General features: G+C 37.0%; 1 protein-coding gene across 15 annotated transcripts in view; it reads left to right on the plus strand.

Moving 5' to 3' along the window:
* The window catches only part of heph (polypyrimidine tract-binding protein 1 heph), a 554552-nt gene extending 544147 nt beyond the window's left edge, over positions 1-10405 (plus strand). For all 15 annotated transcript variants that reach the window (XM_069498752.1, XM_069498753.1, XM_069498751.1 and 12 more), the window contains 7 exons: positions 175-371; positions 855-888; positions 2347-2439; positions 3766-3880; positions 4827-4928; positions 5011-5088; positions 5518-10405. In XM_069498752.1, coding sequence (XP_069354853.1) covers positions 175-371; positions 855-888; positions 2347-2439; positions 3766-3880; positions 4827-4928; positions 5011-5088; positions 5518-5650 — 752 coding nt within the window. In that variant the 3' untranslated portion in view covers positions 5651-10405. The remainder of the gene's footprint in view (positions 1-174; positions 372-854; positions 889-2346; positions 2440-3765; positions 3881-4826; positions 4929-5010; positions 5089-5517) is intronic.
* The last annotated feature ends 7794 nt before the right edge of the window (positions 10406-18199 follow it).

An 18199-nucleotide genomic window follows, 5' to 3' on the forward strand; every position in this document is an offset into this window, starting at 1 on the left:
CAAAGTTATTATATTATTATGGGTTTTGGAAACACATTGCTGAGATATAACTAGATTAATGGTTGTGTGTGTCATGCTAATTTATGTCGTAATTAGATATGCGATCTTAAACTTTCCGGAATGAAGATAGATTGCCAAGGTTAAAATCATTAACGGGGCACAACTTTGACGTAGGTGGCGGAGTTTTGGCACCGCCGTTCTTGGGGCTGGGGTCGGGCTTGGCTTCGCCATACGGTGTGGGCGTCGGGGGCGTGGGCCTGCCAGCCTTCGGTGCGCTCACCCTGACCCCAGCGTCGCCTGCTCTCCGTGCCTTAACCGCACCACCTCTGCCGCTAGCCACCGTACTTCTCGTCTCCAATCTCAACGAAGAGGTAGGTATTCTTCTTTCACGTAGTGTATTTGACACCACTAAGAATTTGACGTAGAAGTTCTAAATCAACACATAAAAACCAAATGATGTTGAATGCTTTTTGCATTGTAAAAAACGATCCATCCTTAGATACTTAACTTTTGTAAATGAGTTGAAGATATCACTCGTAAATCTGGTAGGCACGAGTTGTAGAGAGATTATATTTTACAACCTTTCAATTCAATTTGGTAGTTTAATGTTTATTGGCAAATTATGCATTATGCTAACACAATAGCCGGTAACGTCTACTTAATTTCATTTAATAATATGGGTTTAAATCCACCGAACGACTAATAGATCCAAACTAATACAGTCGTTACAGGCTATTCATTTATATATTCTACTTAAAACTCTTTAAAAATAAGTTGCTATTTATAGACATGAAGTCAGATATCTTTTACGACTATTTATAATACTATCTCTTTTCTCTTTCCTATTGTTTTAGATGGTCACGCCTGACGCTCTCTTTACCCTTTTCGGTACGTGTGCACATACATTCCGTATTTTATATTAAAACATTAATATTGCTCCCGAGCCCCTGTCTGCCTGGAAGACAAATTGTCAGCTAACACTCTCAACTTCTCTACTGATAACAGCATCCGATGACTTTTTGTCGAAGCTTCGCTTGTTAACACTATCCATTCTAAGGTCATTCTAAACGCTTTATTAACTTGACAATTTGTGTTTCAGACATCTTAGATGTAGCTAGGTTAGTGTATGTACCCCGTATTGTATTTTGTGTTTATTGTACTTCACTACTATAAGGTGTTAACCAATGTAAAAGATAACACACCTACTTGTAATCAATATAAAGGCTCATAATTTTAAAAAAATGCGTGAGAGTATTAAAGGGTCTGTCAATCAGGCAAGCATAGTATTACTGTTTTTAATAAAGATGTCTTTCTTTTGTTTGTTTTATGTTCCATCGACAAATACTTATTTTAAATCTTTTTTACGTAGCATCTTAGCTTTAGCTAGCTGGCCCAAATAGAGCCAAAGCTGTTAACCGCTAAAGCATTAATCGGAAGCTTATACGTGACCAAAATAGAGCTTTGGAATTATTTTCCTCTTGTATCATTTTCTGTCTATCCAGTTTCACATTATACTGTATGAGTATGAACTAATTCGTCAAACTAAAATATTCCTTCAATTACCGTTGGAATAAACCTGTGTTTAAATGTAGTAACTTAGCTTAGCCGTAGGTACCAACTTAGATGGTAATTTGGCTGCCTCAACTTTGCTTTTATCGTCACATTTTTGGGTAGTCTTAAAAAGTTTCCCATCTTCGTGGTAGTACTGTGGGCGAAACTTGAACTGTCGCCTGGTTTTATTGTCTTTATTTCATTAAAACTCTTATGACTAGGGGTAAAGTAAAAAACGCAGAGTTGAGCTGTCCTGAAATTTCATCTTATTACAGTAAAACAACAGCAGGCCTATTCCGTATCTTAGGCTGAAATCTACAGACCGCACTTTGAATTTGCTCAGACTTAACTCTGAGTTAAAATAAGTCAGACTTATGTAGAAAGTATGACTCTTACGCAACAACATCATGAGCAAAGTTAAAGTATGCTCCATAGATCTCAGTGCTATAAAATTAAGTTTCACACTACACAATGACGAACAAATAGCATTCGCCATTCGGTGACCATATCATTTTTGTTGGTGTTGATCAGCCGTTTTGCTTGGAAATGAGTTCATTCAACAAGTTTATAAGAAATAGATTTATTACTTAGAAATTAGTTCAAGTTTGCTTTCAGTACAGTTGTAAGGCCTTTTTCTTAGAAATGAATTCAGATTTGTATTCAGTGGGCTAAAACCGTCTGGATTGTCCGTATTGGCGTAGTGGCGTAATTTTCGTAGTGTACATCTAGACTATTATACGGAATAGGCCGGCAGGAAATACATTGTTCAGTATGTAACACACTTTTATTATGTAGGCGTGTATGGTGACGTGCAGCGAGTGAAGATTCTCTACAATAAAAAGGATTCAGCCCTAATTCAGATGGCAGAGCCGCACCAAGCTCACCTAGGTATTTACTTTCTACATTATTCTCTACCTTATTCTTGACTACATTAGAGTCATTTTCGAGCGGTTTGTTTCTTTTGTTTAGATATGGGGATGTGACGTAGTTTTCTACTGCTTACATTTCATATTGCGTGAAGTGGTAAATCTGAATAACTCGCTTATGGTATGGTTATTGTAACGAAGAATGAATTATTCATTTCCGTTAAGCAGGAGACAAGTGCCTATGATATTATGTACATATAATAATATCTAAGCTGTGATATCTTAGTGCTTTGGACGTCCGCCTTCTAATGGGAGGTCGGGGATTCGATCCCGGGCACGCACCTCTAAATTTTTCGGAGTTATGTGCGTTTAACGTAATTAAATATCACTTGCTTTAACGGTAAGAGAAACATCGTGAGGAAACATGCATGCCTGAGAGTTCTCCATAATGTTCTCAAAGGTGTGTGAAGTCTACCAATCCGCACATGGCCAGCGTGGTAGACTATGGCCGAAACCCTTCTCACTCTGAGAGGAGACCCGTGCTCTGTAGTGAGCCGGCGATGGGTTGATCATGCTGATTATGATAATAATATCATACCTACCTATAAAAAGATATAGTTCGTTTCGAATTTGAAATTGCTGTTAGGTATATCAATATGTCATTTATGAAATTGCACTTGATTAACTTCACTTCTGATATGTTTATAGCTATGAAAGTTAATAGATGTTTCATACATTTTGATCCAGGCTCACGCCCTTAATAAATTTTAAGATGAGCAATTCAGCAAATTGTGCCTTTTGTGGTACTATCTACGGAAGACACACAACGTCCTTTTATTCAAAGTAGGTCAGCAATGTAGTAGGTACGCCCTCGAACCGAAATTATGCGAATCTCAATAATATTACGTTAAAATTTTAATTGAGCTGAAGTTTACTCCAGTGCTCTTCAAGCGATATTATCATCAGCGATTGAATCATTTTATTAGTATCACGATAGAAGATAGGTATATCATGATGAAATCTTGAGAACAGCTGAACCGATTTCGCTAATTCTTTTTTCATAATATTCCTTGAAAAAAATCCTAAAAAAGAATCGAGTGTTAGGGGATACGAAGTTCGCTGGGGTAGCTAGTAGTAGAATAAAAATAATAAAATTATTGTTATAATATGTCGATAATAAAATCAGTTTGGATCTGAGACATGATCTCAGAACTATTGACACATTTATAGACAATTGAAGGGACTTTGGAAGGGACCTAATACAAACTCTAAATTTTTAGTGCGTACAGAACTTCATTACCAAAATGTATAAGCACAACTCGTTAACTCAAAATCCTGATCATTTCAGCGATGACCCACATGGATAAATTGCGCGTGTTCGGTAAAGCGATGCGCGTGATGCTCAGCAAGCACCAGACGGTGCAGCTGCCCAAGGAGGGGCAGCCGGATGCGGGCCTGACTAGGTATGTATCGTGTATCAATCCTTTGACGTCTATCAGAGTGAACTGGAGTGAAGGAACTCTCAGTTTGATCCTGAATCGACGATATGTCAATATTAGACTATGGTGACGTGAAATCATAGAAAAATAGAGCTACCTGCGTCAAATGTACTAACATGTGACACCTGCCAGTGACGTCGAAGCCTCGAAGAAGTTCCCTAACTGTTGTTTGGGAACGCATGTTTGACTTGGTTGAAACAAACACAACGAGCGATGTCTCGCCTCATGCGGGATGACGACTAGTTAAATTAGGTGATTGAATATCCAGGCGGCGCGGCGTAACCAATGAAATTTACCAGCATATTTTGACATCGTTCTAAATCTGAATGCGTTTTCTATCAACCGATGAAATTAATGGTTCCCCGTAATGCGGGCCTGTGGCCATAACATAGGGCATATTTTTTTTGCTATAACTAGGACTTCAGTGCATATTTTAAACCTTTTCAATCCTTTGTCGACAGCTTATAGGCTTTGGTCGAAACACAGCATGCAGTATAACAACTCATGAAATTAGCCGGTTGAAACCCTAGTACCAGAAATCAGCAGCTATTTCGAAATCGTCTACACTGACCATTAAAAATCGCGCCGCATAATATATCATACGGCATATTTTCTTACCATAGGACTAAGATGTTGGTATTTTAAGATTGTTATATTATACTTAAGTATAACAGAGATCTCCATTTTATCACGTTCATTGACATCTTCGAGGCGTGTTCCATAATACGGCTGCAAATAAATCACTATTGAATTCCTTTCATAAAATTCCTTTGTTGCGTACAGGACATAATTTTTTTCATTTTTCTAGATTGCATTTACTGCGAAACAGCAAATCCTTTGTCCACAGGATTGGTTGTATCGAGAGAATTATTGAAGGTGTTAAATAAATTTTCTTTCTGCTCTATTCCAGGGACTATTCCCAGAGTCCGCTCCATAGATTCAAGAAGCCCGGTAGCAAAAACTACCAAAACATTTACCCGCCGAGCGCTACATTACATCTATCCAACATTCCGTAAGTTATTGTTCAATTCCAAAACCCCCATTTCATTTTTACGCTCAAACGGATCTGTCTTACATATCATATTTGTCTGCAGAGCCACGGTCTCTGAAGATGACATCAAGGAAGCTTTCACCAAACGGGGATTCACGATCAAGGCGTTCAAATTCTTCCCGTGAGTTTATTTATATTATTAAAATATACATAATAATAGAATCATACTTTCTTTAAACTTCAAGGTTGGTAATTGATAAAATTCAGAATTAGAATATATTTTATCAAATAAATAAATATTTCTAAATTAATTTGGGAAGTATAATATAGTTTCATAGTAAAGATGTTCTATTTCACAAAGTCTGTTTGGCTATGTTCGTGTAAGTGTTTTATTGTGCATAGCAATCATCCCGCGACGTGATTAACGTTACGCATACAAGTTTGTTAACACTAATATCGCTACAGTCACTATTAGACCGAGACGAGTGTAGCGATATTTGTGTTAACATTTCATGAAGTCCGCTCAGCCATGGTTGTACCTGTACAACCCATGGTTGAGCGGATTAATGAAATAGAACAACTATAACAGTTTCGTATTCACATTTTGCAGGAAGGACCGAAAAATGGCGCTCGTGCAACTGCCGTCGATTGACGACGCGGTGGCGGCGCTCATCAAGATGCACAACTACCAGCTCTCCGAATCAAACCACCTCCGAGTGTCTTTCTCCAAATCAAGTATTTAAACAAAACGACCCAACGCCTCGGAATATCACACAACAGTCGTTTCAAATGTGCACGCATACGAGATTGGACCCTTTCGGATGACAAACAGCGTACCTAGCTCTCACGCCTTATCGTTCGGTGATGCGACTGTACATCGCACGAGTACCACTCTCACTAATCGAGAATATCTCGACTGAAAATTATAATATATCTGTATTACGCTTACTCGGATCAGTATAGAAGTTAAGTGCTAACTCTATTTCATTAGAATACGTACTATTACTGTACACCATAATTTAAGATGTCTCGTCATCGTTTCGGACGGCAGCTAAATTCGATTTTAAGTTTTTTGAGGGTACCCTGACGTCGAACCTTCGCTGTGCGATAAGAGAGGATAATTTATATTTTGTGTGGTATTCATTCCGTATTTTTATTATTCGATATATTATTTTTATACATACTTAGCGTTAATCGTTTCCAGTGATTTCAGCGTATGGTTTCTATCTCAGAGTATTAATGGTCGATTCACATTGACACTGAATCGAAACGTCAATCTAAAATTTTACTTGCTCCTCCATCTCCACAACGTATTGTACAATTAACCTAATAAGGGAGAAAAACGCTAATGTCTACGCTAAAAATCTTTGTCTGTAGTTTGTGCATTACTTTTTGGAGTCTTATCTCCAATCAGTATGTTATGTAAAATTTTAGATTGTCGCTTCTATACGCTTCGACTTGTATGAATTCGAAATTCGAATTAATCTCAGTATGAATCGACCCTAAGTTACTGATCGCTAAATAAAGCATTCTAGACATATCAGATACATATCGATCCTTCAGTATGTATGATTGGTTAAGAAAATTGTTGATATAGTTTATTAACAATACATTGATGATGATTGAACTCGTTGAAAATAAAATCTACAAATTATCTCGGCGTTTTGCCGCGTAATACGCGTGTGTTCACATCACAGGTTTCCGTACCTGTGTCGACTGTTGCGATCTGTAACTTATCGTTACTCTGAGGTTTTAATCAATTTGTATGAAGCAGATTGCAATTAGATTGCGCTAGACTTATTTACAATTTGGCAACTTTTATATTATCTATTTTACGGCGTGTTAAACATTGCCTCGGTTGTTTTGCGGTTATTATTGTAACAGGCTTATTAACGATAAATAGTATTTTTATATTATGATATTCAACACTAGAGCACATTGTTAAAAGTATTTCCTTATCAGTTTTAATTTGCAGTTATTACTCTAAGATTATATTTTATACATATAGTTTATGCTCTATTATAATCAGCACAATTTATTACGGCATTTTTAAATAATTATTATAGGTTTGTGCGCATACACATTTTTTTTTTAATAAAAACGAATACTTAGCTACGTTCAGGAATGTGTATGTGTGTGCAATATTAGTTGTAGAGAGGATTTAGTATAATTTTAGGTATTAAACTGTCGTCTTCTGTAGCCGGCGCATCCGGAACCTCCACTGAATTCTTCCGTAACTGTTGCGTTGTTTAGGAAAATGTTCTGTTTACTGTTGAAAAAAGATAGTTTCTTCTCGATTAGTTAGCGTAATCACGACTTCTATCTCTAATCAGCTATATTATAGTTGATATATCATCTATAAAACGTTATGTTCAGTGACATAATAGTGACATGATGCATTTATTTTGATGTTAATTTATATTAATGGTAGCTACAACATACTATAAATGCTCGTGCATATAATCACTAAGCAGTTAATTATAGATAATTATTTATTTGTTTACGGTCAGGGTCGACCCCTGCACAGTTATATACGACAGTGTGGACAATGTTGCGCTAATGTATTTTTTAGAATAATTTTAAATAAGTATAAATAAAATACTATTAAAACGTTGCCACACTGTTAATTAAGGAACTAGAAAGTCATGACGTTTTATGAATAAAAAATATTTTCAGGATTTGATGCAAATGCACATACCTACCTACGTTGTGTGCGGAAATAATGCAGTATCGCTTTAACACGACAGTATTTTAGTTTTATGCTCTCTCACTTGACACTTTGTACATAACTGTCAACTCGCGGCGAGCTCGCTGCTCGCGCTCCCCTTCTAAACTTTGCACTCGATTGGTTTTCACACATCTTTGCCTTCTTAAAATTAAACAAAAATGCGTCTAGTCCAATGCAAAAGAGATTAAGTTTGTGGATTAAGTAAATTAACGTAATAACTTTAAAATTTCTCTCAAGAACTCTGGTAACGCTTTTAGAGATATTATTTATTTATTGTAACGAATTTGGTCAAAGAGTTGGTGCCCGCAATCTACGCTTTGACGGTTATGACCAGATCAAGTGTTCAGCCACACGTCCAGTCTATGTGATTAGGCAAAGCATGCGTGAAACAGATACCTGAATTATGACGAGTTAGTGAAAATGTTGCTGTTTGCAATATGATAATTATCAATTAAATTTTAATAGAAGACGTCTAATGTTAAGTGGAAAATGTCAAAGAATTCATACATATCTTCCCTAACCCGCTGACGGAAATCTTTTATTAAGCACTTAAGGTGGAAAATTAAAACATGTCCATCGTTAAGGATTTAAACAGTAGTAGTTTTTGAAATATTCCGCTGTAATGTTAGGCTTCGAGGCCCCGTTGCCCTCGGTGTAAGATTCATTTTCAACATATCTTTAGTCACAAAAACGTTTTTTGATTTTAGTTTTATAAAAGTAAACTGTCATAAAAATTACATATTTACACTATTATGAAATGTATCATATACATCACGTACCGTTTAAATATAATATAAAAATAGAGCTTAGTAAGATGGTTAAACTAAAAAAAAATTAGATTGTCATGTAATGTAAGGTTAATAGAGAAATTTGATCGTACAGATTGTATTAATTCTGATAAATACTAACCTGTCTACGCTAAGAACGTGTAAGTAGTAGTTTGGTTTAAATAATGTTAGGCGACCAGGGTGTGGTGATATTTTGCACGTTTTTGAAGATGTTTTTCTAGGGTACACGAAATTGTGACAGCGATTTAAAATCAGTTCAAGTTTGGTATGACGGTGGCGGAAGGTGTCGGTAGTAATCGCAAATTAATATTATTACCAAACATGTTTTACTACAAAATTACAATAAGAGATTACATAATATCTACTGTACTCAGCGTAGACGCTGTACACACTGGGCATCAGGTGATTTTGCTTTCATGGAAAAATTCTCACAGGTCTTCAACACGGTAGAAACAGTCAGCCAAATCGCTTATTGTCAGCACGGGGAAAAAGTAAAAATCATGCTTAAAAATTAATGATAATTAATTAATCACTAGATTTTCCGTCTCCAATCTCCATGTCCAATTAAGCGATCAAAAATTAGGATACTGAATAAAACTGTTTCTAAATAAGTACAAATGGAAGGTCGAGAATTATTGATTGCTTACCTACATTTTAAAAATATTTATAAGTAGTTCGGTACCTAGGAACAATAGTAATATGTTACTTTTTTTTCTCCGTCGTATTTGCTGTTCAGTCCTCATTGCTGAGAGCCGTAACCCCTTTCCATTACTTATTTTATGGTAAGAGTTTTCTTGGGATAATAATAATGTACCTACCGAAGTAAACAAATACCCACCTAAAAATTATCCACCTTATAATTGAATTGGTTTTATGCCTATTTTTTCAGTCAAAGCTAGGTCGAAGCAGTCTATAACTGCAAAGAGCATATTATTCTCACCTTTGCATTTTTATGAATTCCAAAAAAAAAGAGGAAAAGTAAATAATGTGAAAATTTAAACCTTTACCTAATGATATCAAATTGATGGACAGAATTGTTTCAGCCGTGTTGTCAAGTTGCCCTTTAGAGTTTGGATTAAAAGAGCAACTCACTGTGCGCCATGACAGTCGTAGTGGTAGGACTGCAAAGTGTGTGTAGCGTTTGGTGGCCTAAAATTTTCTCAATAATATTGGTATTGACTAATAGATATATAATTATAGGGGTTTATGTGTTTAGAGAAGTATTTTAAATATTTAGGATAATATCGTAATAATATAATTAAAAATAATAAATCAGTGTTTAGAATGAGATGCCAAATTTAAAGTCAATACACATTATTTAGGTAAAAAGTAATTGAATTAATCTTAACATTTATTAAAAAGTTGATGAGAATGTTACAGTTAAATTATATTTGAGAGTTTTATTAAGCGCAATATATGCAATTTTATTCATTATAAGCGAACATTGTTTCAATTTGTTAGTTAAAGTTATGCGTTGAAAAATATGTGAGAGCTGTTGTTTTTCAATCCTATTAAATTGATCCATTCGCGTTGATTGAACGCCGTTACTGTAATCGTACCCTACATGTTACTCTACTTCGCGATTTGTCTTTGATGTGCTTCACTCATATCTGTTCATATCACACGACGGTGGGGATATATGTCTATCCCTACAACTTATTGATGCTTCTTTATTCCTTAATCTTTTACGGCATTTTAAATGTTTTAATATTTTATAACGTAACATACCTACATGGGTAAATGCCAACATATCAATATAGGTACCTACCTATAAAAGTGGCAGAGGTGGAATTTTTTCCAATTCCTACCCATTATTTTTTTTTAAACTAGGTACATTTCATTTCCGATTATTTACTTTGTATTTTTAATTATTGTAATTTAAAGTGTCGTCATTTCTTTGTATTTTCTTATTTTAGCGTTAAGCCTTTTGTGTGGTTAATTTCATTCTTATTTTTAGTTTTATAATTAAACTATTATCATCATTAATTCTTTTTCTTTATTTTCCTCACCTTTCCTGCCTCCGTTTGCTTATTATCGACCTAACCTACTTAATATCGACAAACCCGTCTTCGATTTAAGCGCTGCTTTAGTTTATTCTTATATATTCTAATAACTTATTTCATCAGAATAGTAGAACTATTTGTAAATAAATCTTATACATTTTTAAATGGGATCAATATAATGAGGTTATGTACGATTGTACACCATCTGTACTCTAGACCTATTCTTATCTACTTAGATCTAAATTGTCTCGTCATGACTACAGAACTATGCTGTTAAACGTTTCAATACATACCTAAATCTTCATCTGAGCCCTTCGCGTCTTGAATATAAAAAGTCTATGGGACTTTGCGAGAATTTATGCGAAATACAGGTTGTTAAGTTGAATGTGAAAGGGGTAAGGGACTCAAATATTGCCAATGATAGGTTTTATTTATCACGTGGAATATACTACGCACAGGGTATAATGTGAATATATAAGCCGACTCTGATGTCTGCTGGTCAGGTTGGCGACTGTCCGTGCCGCGTCCCTTATTCCTGCGTTGAAAGAACTGATGCATTCCTTATTGAAACGTTGATCTAGGAGATATGTATAACTGCCAATTAATAGGAAAAGATTCGAACTTTTAAAGTAGTTATTATCAATTGAAAGAATATTTGTTAAGAAATTCGATAAGCTCCTATGATGTGGCAGTTATCCTTGTATTAAATTAATTATCGTGGGTGTAAATGTAAATACACTGACCTTATAAATAGTTAAAATAAAATTATAGAACTATTACAAGATTAACATAATCAATACTTTAAGATTAACTAGATAAATATCCTATTCTAATTTCAGTAGTCTCTCTAGTAACCTTATACCTGCCTACAGAAAAGTACTCTTAGTAGTGGCTAACTATATTATGTACCCTTGTACCCGTCTTTGTTACAGTATCTAGCGATCTTTCGTTGACTTATAAAAAAATTAATGGTGTGCAAATTAAACGGTTGTGTGTAAAATAAAAAATAGTTTAATAGATGTATAAATCGTTCCTGGTAACGATATTATGTATTTGTCTCCTGGTTTCGTCTCGAGCACATCCTCCTAATTTTTCCTTTTAAAGTAGTTAATACAATTTAAAATGTCAGAACTTTAGACTAATTAATACTAATTTAAAACAATATGCCAAAGACCAATCATTGGGAAAAATAACAGGGATCTATCAGATAAATATTTTTAATTTCCACTAATCTAAATAGAAGATCAAATTATAATATGATTTAAAAGCAAGCTTTAACAAGCACGAGTTATCCAAAAGATGTATTTTGATGATTGTTTTTGTGTAAATTAATTTTGTGTAAACGCCAACAGGCAACTTTTGACGGCTACACTGTGTAAACCACATACAGTTTATGTGAAATATATAAATATATACACTATTTTAACAACTAAGTGACTACACTATTAAACTCTAGATTTATTCTTTGTCATTTTATAATAAAATATAGTTGAAAATAATATATTCTATTATTATATATCCAACTCTTACATCGACAATAAGAGTAGTTACCTACCTTTAGATGGACGGGCACGTCGACTGGACATCTGTTCTTCAGCTTTGTCGAGATCTCAACAACGTAGTAAGTACGTACCTACCTTCATTAAAGTAAATAAGTAAAAGTATATATATATATGTCGGAGAACAAGGGGGATGGCCGACATCAGAAGGTAGTAATTTCAATTACAATCATTTTAATACTCACTTATCACACGTGAAAACCACTAGCGTAACGTAACGTAGCTAAACCTAACCCTACCTAGCGACCGGCTCCACCATGTCCATGGGGACATGGTGGAGCCGGGTCCGGGAGACATGGGTCCGGTATGGACCGGCCCCAGACCAACCAGCTAACCTAGCACACCAGAATTAGTTCAATTAACATCAACTACAACGATCACGTTTGTCTAATACAAATTGGAACGATACAAAAGGACTCACCCGATAAACAACCTGTCTAGATCGCCAAAACACACTCACAGCAACCTTTCACAACCTAGTAGTATAACCTCAAACAACTGAAACCACATTAGGTCACAACGACAATGATAATAATAAAACCTACAGTGTACACATAGTATCCACTGAGAAGCGACTCTGGCCAAAGCCAAACGAATAATGTCTCGAGACACACTGCGCATCTCATTTTATAATCTCACAATGACGGTGGGGACGATGACGCGATGTTCAATGAGCAAAGTCTTCACAATTAAATGGCGGCGAGCCTACACGGCCATTCTGACATGCGTACGTCCTCGTACGCCAAGTATTACAAAGTATGTGAGGACAAAACCATAACCACAAAATCATTTTACCGCTCGCCCAACCTGACTAACTACTAATCGTCATTAAACACTTTTCGCATAACTTTTTCTCATCAAAACAGCCACCTCGCCGTTTATCATCTAAATGGCCACCTCGCCTTTTATCATCTAAATGGCCACCTCGCCTTTTATCATCTAAATGGCCACCTCGCCTTTTATCATCTAAATGGCCACCTCGCCTTTTAGACAACCCCCTTTTTTTTTTTAAATCGAAGCTAGTGTGTGAATAATTTTCAAAAATGTGGGCATAGATCGTGTATCCCACTTCTGATGTCGGAGAACAAGGGGGATGGCCGACATCAGAAGGTAGTAATTTCAAGTACAATCATTTTAATACTCACTTATCACACGTGAAAACCACTAGCGTAACGTAACGTAGCTAAACCTAACCCTACCTAGCGACCGGCTCCACCATGTCTCCATACCGGCCCCAGACCAACCAGCTAACCTAGCACACTAGAATTAGTTCATTTAACATCAACTACAACGATCACGTTTGTCTAATACAAATTGGAACGATACAAAAGGACTCACCCGATAAACAACCTGGCTAGATCGCCAAAACACACTCACAGCAACCTTTCACAACCTAGTAGTATAACCTCAAACAACTGAAACCACATTAGGTCACAACGACAATGATAATAATAAAACCTACAGTACGACACACATAGTATCCACTGAGAAGCGACTCTGGCCAAAGCCAAACGAATAATGTCTCGAGACACACTGCGCATCTCATTTTATAATCTCACAATGACGGTGGGGACGATGACGCGATGTTCAATGAGCAAAGTCTTTACAATTAAATGGCGGCGAGCCTACATATATATACACTTTAGGTTTATATATATAATATAGTATAAATAATAATGTCCTCCACGCTCCACGATTAGCCATCTAGGCGATATTATGGTGCACTGTCTATTCCCTCACTCCCATAGCTCGATGGGACGGAATTCCAATACAACTGGAATAAGATCAGGTGCATGACCGACGCCTTTACGTGCTTTCCTCTCCGAGCACGGGGGGGGGGAATCACCACCTAGTACCTATCTTAACTACTGAGAATTTCTTAACAGAAAAACCAAGCAGGTATCCAACTATATTTAGTCCGACCCGGGAATCGAACCCAGTACCTCATCAGCAACGAGGCAGTTAAAGTAAATTCTGCAAGTAAGTTTAATAGTAGGTAAGTAAGTACCTATCTATAATCAGCTTAATTTTATTACACCTAAGGAGATCACCCACCGCGAATTTTTGCAGCGATATTGTACAGCCGCAAAAAGGTGGCGTTACAGTAGCAGTTAGGGAACTTCTAACATAACGTCGAGGCTTCGATGTCACTGGTAGGCGTCAAATGTTAGCACATTTGACGCAGGTAGCCCTATATATTCCTCAATTAGCCCTAATATTTGACGTATTGTCGATTCAGGATCAAACCGAGAATTCGTTCAGTCTGGTAGCAATGCGTCGCTGCCCACGATTCTGTATCGCCACTGTCGCGATTCAGAATCGCGTTCAAGATACGCGCGGCTGCATCGCTACAAAAAGTCCGCGTGGGCATGTAGGTCTTGAGTCATTGGCATAATATGGCAAGTAAGCGGTAAGCGGTACCAGGTTCGATTCTCGGTAGAGTCGTAGGTAGTAGGTATCCACATAGAGACTGTAATATTGATATTATATTGTTTTAATAGGTAGATAGATACATAAACAAATCAGTAGTCATCATAGTATTAACTAAAGCTCGATATTCAAGTAGGTAGGTAGGTAGTGTTAGACGGATAAAAACTAGGTGATTGTATTATCTGTGGTGTGCTCTGCGGAGTAGGGGAATCTATGGGAAACGTCACTTTAAAATGGCGCGGAAAAGGGGTGTTTTGATATAAATAATAATTACTATGTAAACAGTGAATAAAATCTGTGATAGCCTAGTGGTTAGGACGTCCGCCTTCTAATCCAAGGTCGGGGGTTCGATCCCGGGTACGCACCTCTAACTTTTCGGAGTTATGTGCGTTTTAATTAATTAAATATCATTTGCTTTAGCGGTGAAGGAAAACATCGTGAGGAAACCTGCATGCCTGAGAGTTCTCCATAATGTTCTCTAAGGTGTGTGAAGTCTACCAATCCACACATGGCCAGCGCGGTAGACTATGGCCAAAACCCTTCTCATTCTGAGAGGAGACCCGTGCTCTGTATTAAGCCGGCGATGGGTTGATCATGATGATGATGATGATGAAAGTATATCAAAGTGGTTTTCATTCTAATAGTAGGTAGGTACCTATTTAAATCTAAGCAACGTTGACCCAAATCATTAACTGGATGGGTGACCATTTTTGGAGGTCTGAATTTGTTATTTAGTCCATCGTCCGTCCGCCCAGGTTTTCACTGATTTATCTGTAAGAATAGTCCGCGATAAATGGTTGAGATGGTAATCGGGGTATGAGAGGGTATGAGTAATAATAAGGTAATAATATTATTATTTAAAGGTATAGTATTATTAAAAAATTGTTCCATTCATAAAGTGAAGATTATTATAAATATTTTGTATATAAAAGTCCGATTATACTATAGGTACGAATTATTTTTATGTTTTCTGTTATACATTTTAAATTGTTTAATAACCTCTAGGAACTCCCAGGTCCCAGTTTCACTAAATAACACTTATCCACCACCTCAGAACAAGGACTATTAGAAGTAGCTCTATTGTGACACTTACTGTTACAGCGAGATAGCTAAATACATTTAAGCTCTTATTAGAACGTGACAAAATGATTATGTTTTGTCCTTATCACCGTGGCCACTTTTTTTGTTTGCCAAAATGTATTTGTAGGTACGTGAGATTTTGGCAAACAACAATCTAGGTATTCTGTTAAAATAGTTTTAATTATAATTTTAAGTAATCTCTTTTGGCCTTCTGTTATACCTAGATTTAAATTTAAATAATAATAATGTATTTACGCTGTTGATTACTTTCAAATAAACAAAATAAAAAATAAATAAACGTGAAGTGAGGTTATGTTGACTCAAGTATTGTACATAAATAATTGATTCGTTTTGTTGTTTTTTGTTTTTGAAGTTATTGTGCAATGGTGGGTTGCAGTATACTAGGCTACAATAGCCGAAGCGAACGTAGAATAAACGGAATAACATTTCACAAGTAAGTACCTCTGCTTGAGCGAGAGGGACTGAGGGGGCCACGCTAGTTGCATATCTGGACATATCTGTGTCCACCACCTATCACATATATGTATTTATTTTTATGCAAAACTATTTTAAGGACATCCTAAAGCCCCCGCTAGTATACCATGTTATCTGTTTCTATTGGAACATTATTACTATTTTGGCATAGAGTAAAGAGGATAATGCAATGGTTTTCGGGCGATGATAGGTGGGCGACTGGGCGATGGTTTTGAATTTTGACAGTCTATTGACTGTGACTGACTTTGTCATTCTGACGTTGATGGTTCAACTTAAAATAGGGATGGTATGTAGGTCGACTAAATATATCGATATAATATTTATTTCAAATTGATGATCGTTCATCAAGAAAATTTATTGCTTGTAAAGGTAAGGATTGCTTATATGACCTGTATTATGATAAACTTGTATGTAAACTTTTTAAATAAATAAATAAAATTGAAGTGTCTGCCTGTAATTTCGAAATAACTGCCACTACTACTACTAAATTGTCCAACTCCTCAATCCTAATGCTACAGGGGACCCGACCACCTAAACTGATGGGATTTAGAAACTGTCTGATATAAATTCATTTTGGAGGTACTTACCAAGTAAAGACTATCGTTGTCGCGACGAACGTCGCGAAATAGTTAATTGTACAAAATATAAATAGTAATCATCGTAAAATTAAATCATCCAATTATAATATCTAATTACAATAACGAGCAAAGCGAGATTAGAAGGAGAGGAATCCAGAGCCGGACGCTTAAAATACTATGGTAAGTTGTCTGTGACTTTACTCTGTGGGTCTAATGGTCTATACTTGAAACGCGACGCCGACTGTCTGTGGTCGAAGCCTTAAACCACGGCGCCCACCATTTTGTTAACTGACTGGATCCGAGCACGGCAGCCTCGCCTCACAGCACGCCTGCCGTCATCAGTTCGGTGCCTCGCATCCTGTATTATTACTCGTAAGTGGCTAACTATAAGTAACTATATTTGATTGCCATTAATTGTGTGCATAAGGAACGTTTCCATGTAGCCTACGTCGAGAGTCGTAAGGGCCCTTTATTGGCAGGCCTTAGTCGGAATAGTAAATCGTCAGCGTCGGGAGCCATTGGGACCCTTGTTGGCAGGACTTGGCTGGGAGAAAGTAATCCGTCAGTATCGAGAGTCGTAGGGGCCCTCGGGTGGCAGGCCTTAGCGTCGAACCGCTAACTCTCGATACAGATGACGAGACCAGCTAGCTCTCGACGTCAGTGACGACCCCGGCTAACTCTCGGCGTAAGTAGCAAGCAAAGGTGTGGCACTTTGAGCCGGCACGAATAGCCAGTTACCTGACCGAAACGCGGTAGGTCAATGGGACCCAATTATAATCCTAATGGCTGGGCTAATGATGGAACCGTTCCTCCTTTAATTTAGTGCTAGTCAGCCCTGGTCTTCCCCGCATAGCGGCGAGGAAGACAGTAGCCCCGGCAGATTTCGTCTAGGCGAAATCTGCCCGTCCCATATATGTATTACAGAGTGCGAGGCAATGGATTCTGTCCTATGCGACGGGGAGGAAGGCCGCTTCCTCGCCTGTCGCCTCAGTGCCGCGGAGACGGCGCATTAACCCGGTGTCGCACGCGCAAGCAGACTGCGCATCGAGCAAGGGTGAGTGCATAATCAAACATTCACAAACTAGCCTTCGTGACGTCTCTGGTTTCAACCCTCAAACCCGGGCGGCAAGCCGAGTCTAACTAAGCATAAACAGGAGGCGCCACGACATGGTGGAGATGCTGAGGATCTGATAAATCAGTAAATGAGCTTTCAGCAAAAAATGCTAAAAGAAAGAGGGTTGTCAAATAAGTTGTGAATGTTGTTATGCACTGACCTAAATCAGACATGTCTCGACAAGTCTCGACACGTATAGAGCGGCAAAGACCATTGGACCTTAATAGGTTATTTTCATGTCTTGTTTTCTCGTAGCTATGTGATTTGTTCTGAATATGATTATTCTTAAGCGTGAATGACCTACCTACCTACACATGAAAATTATTTTTCCTACTATTGAGTTTTGATACCTACCTTACAGGTGATGAATAATTCTACTTATAACTAACACTTTAAACTCTAATACCTACTTTAAATAAGCAAAGTTATGTTGCATTTCACTGATGATTTTAACGTTTTTTTAGACAGTTTTAATATAAATACCTACAATACATTGTAGTGAATAGTGACAAATGTT

The sequence above is a fragment of the Maniola hyperantus genome, chromosome 5 (assembly GCF_902806685.2).
Source record: "Maniola hyperantus chromosome 5, iAphHyp1.2, whole genome shotgun sequence".
Lineage (NCBI taxonomy): Eukaryota > Metazoa > Arthropoda > Insecta > Lepidoptera > Nymphalidae > Maniola > Maniola hyperantus.